Raw genomic sequence first — 2,500 nt, 5'->3', positions numbered from 1 at the left:
AGAATTATAGCAGTCCAGCTTTTCAATGGTAATTTTATAAGCGAAAGAGGGAAAAATAAAGAGAGACTGACAGACAGACACAAATAAAAACACACAAATAAATAGAGAAACTTAAATAAAAGCAATAAAGCGTAGAAATTAAGCAAAAAGCTTAATAAAAACGTAATCTATTAATGATCTTTTGACATTGTCTTCGAGTGAACGCCATGCACGAAAATACAGTCATGCAATATATATTAGATGTTCGTTTGTTTTTTGGTTTGTTTCTTGTGACCACTAGGTGAAAGCGTGGGCCCGGCAGCTAGATATTGAGGAAAATAGATATATGATTGTATTTTGTTCTTATTATCATTATCCTAACTGATATCATCATCATTATCAATATGATTATTATTACCATCGTTATTGCCTCATCAATATTATTATCATTTTTACTATCAATATTATAGATGTAATAATGATTGTTATAAGTATCATCATTATCATTATTATCATCATTATTGTTGCTAATATTATAATTACTATTATGATTATCATAATTATCATTAACATAATTATCATTCATTATCATTGTTTTACTTTCTCTCTTTCTCTCTCTCAGTCTCTCTCCTTCTCCCTCTCCTTCTCGCTCATTCTTCTTCTTCTTCTTATCTTTATTTTCGTCTTCTTCTTCTCGCCCCCCCCCCCTAATATTATCATTACTATTATGATTATCATTATTATCATTAGCATGAATATCATTCATTATCATTATTTTTCTTTCTCTCTCTCTCTCTCTCTCTCTCTTTATGTCTCTCCTTCTCCCTCTCCCTCTCGCTCATTCTTCTTCTTTTTCTCTTTATTTTCGTCTTCTTCTTCTCGCCCCCCCCCCCCCCCCCCCCCCCCCCCCCCCCCCAGCCCCCCCCCCCCCATAATATTATCATTACTATTATGATTATCATTATCATCGTTATCATCATTATCGTTCATTATCATTGTTTTACTATCTCTCTTTCTCTCTCTCTCTTAATCTCTCTCCTTCTCCCTTTCCCTCTCGCTCATTCTTCTTCTTCTTCTTCTCTTTATTTTCGTCTTCTTCTCCTTGCCTTCTCGCCCCCCACCCCCCCTCCTCTCTTAGCAAGGAAGGTGTTCTCGTATTTTACTCAAATGAGATAAAGATATCGAAGGTTTTCATTATTAGTTCTTAAGTTATGTGAAATATGTGTGACTTATTTTCCAATTGGGAGATTTATTGTGTGTCTCAGTTCCTTTTATGTCCTCTTGCTTCTTTGATTTTATTTATTTGTCTGTTATGTTTTTTTTTTCTCTCTCTCTCTCTCTTTATCAAGTTATCTTTTCTCTGATATCTATTCTCACCATAATCTACCATTCCCACCATCTCTCATCACCATAACCTACCAGTACTTTCATCTCTCACCACCATAACCACAATATCAATATCAAACCTAGAATTAACCACCCCCTTTACTTTTCTCTCCCCTCTCTCCCATCCCACCCCAACCACCTACCCCAACCCATTCCCCCACCAATCCCCTCCATTCCCCCCTGCCCCCACTACCCCCCGTCCCCCAACCCTCTTCCCCACAATCCCTGCCCCCACCAACCTCTCCCCACCATCCCCCTTCCCCTCCCCGTCCCCCCAACCTCCAACCGCCGTCCCCACACAGACATCCACCACAAGACGACCAACAGCGTCGCGGGAAAGGGCGAGGACGGCAAACTCTACCTTGAGACCCACTTCGACGACGGAGATCGAGACGGCGACGGCGATCTGGACAACGAGGACGACCTCTTCGGCGCCCACGATCACCTCGAGTACGACAACGAGCTCTCGGAAGGAGGGCATCTCGAGGGAGGAGGAGGGAGGAGGAGGGCGAAGGACGACGAGAAGAGGAGGGGAGGAGGAGGAGGAGGAGGTGGAGGAGGGAGGGAGAGAGAGCAAGAGAGGCAACGCGGACAGTACTTCACCGTCTTCAGTCGCGCTCATCGGACGGGTGAGTGGAGGGAGTGGGAGGAGGGGGAAGGGGGGGGGGGAGGGGAAGGGAGGGGGAGGGGTGAGTGGGAGGAGGGGGATGAGGGGAGGTGAGGGGGGTAGGGGTGGAAGGGGGGGATGAGGGGGGCGGGGGAATGAGGTGGGGAAGAAGTGGAAGGAGAAGAGAGGGAAGGAAGGGGGGGATGAGGGGGGCGGGGGAATGAGGTGGGGAAGAAGTGGAAGGAGAAGAGAGGGAAGGAAGGGAAGGAGGAGAAGGGAGGGGAAGGAGGGGGATGAGGGGGGCGGGGGTGAGGGGGGTAGGAGGGGGATAAGGGGGGCGGGGGAAGGAGTGGAGAGTGGGAAGGGGAGAAAGGGTGAGTGGAAGGAGGGGGATGAGAGGGCGGGGTGAGGGGAAGGGGGCATGAGGAGGGTAGGGGAGAGGAAGGGAGGAGGGGGAGGGAAAGAGGGGGGTAGGAGTGGAAGGAGGGGGGAAGGAGGGGGAGAAAGGATGAGTGGAAGCAGAGGAAG

General features: G+C 47.2%; 1 protein-coding gene across 1 annotated transcript in view; it reads left to right on the top strand.

The window, feature by feature from the left end:
- Positions 1-2,500, top strand: part of LOC147471051 (lachesin-like) — a 216,437-nt gene that overhangs the window by 210,619 nt on the left and 3,318 nt on the right. The window contains exon 10 of the mRNA XM_086541471.1: positions 1,668-1,994. Coding sequence (XP_086397597.1) covers positions 1,668-1,994 — 327 coding nt within the window. The remainder of the gene's footprint in view (positions 1-1,667; positions 1,995-2,500) is intronic.

Source organism: Penaeus japonicus, unplaced genomic scaffold, assembly GCF_977035675.1.
Source record: "Penaeus japonicus unplaced genomic scaffold, GWHDUDI00000001_assembly GWHDUDI00000011, whole genome shotgun sequence".
Lineage (NCBI taxonomy): Eukaryota > Metazoa > Arthropoda > Malacostraca > Decapoda > Penaeidae > Penaeus > Penaeus japonicus.
The sequence above is the reverse complement of the archived record's forward strand: the minus strand, read 5'-3'. Positions and strand labels throughout refer to the sequence as shown.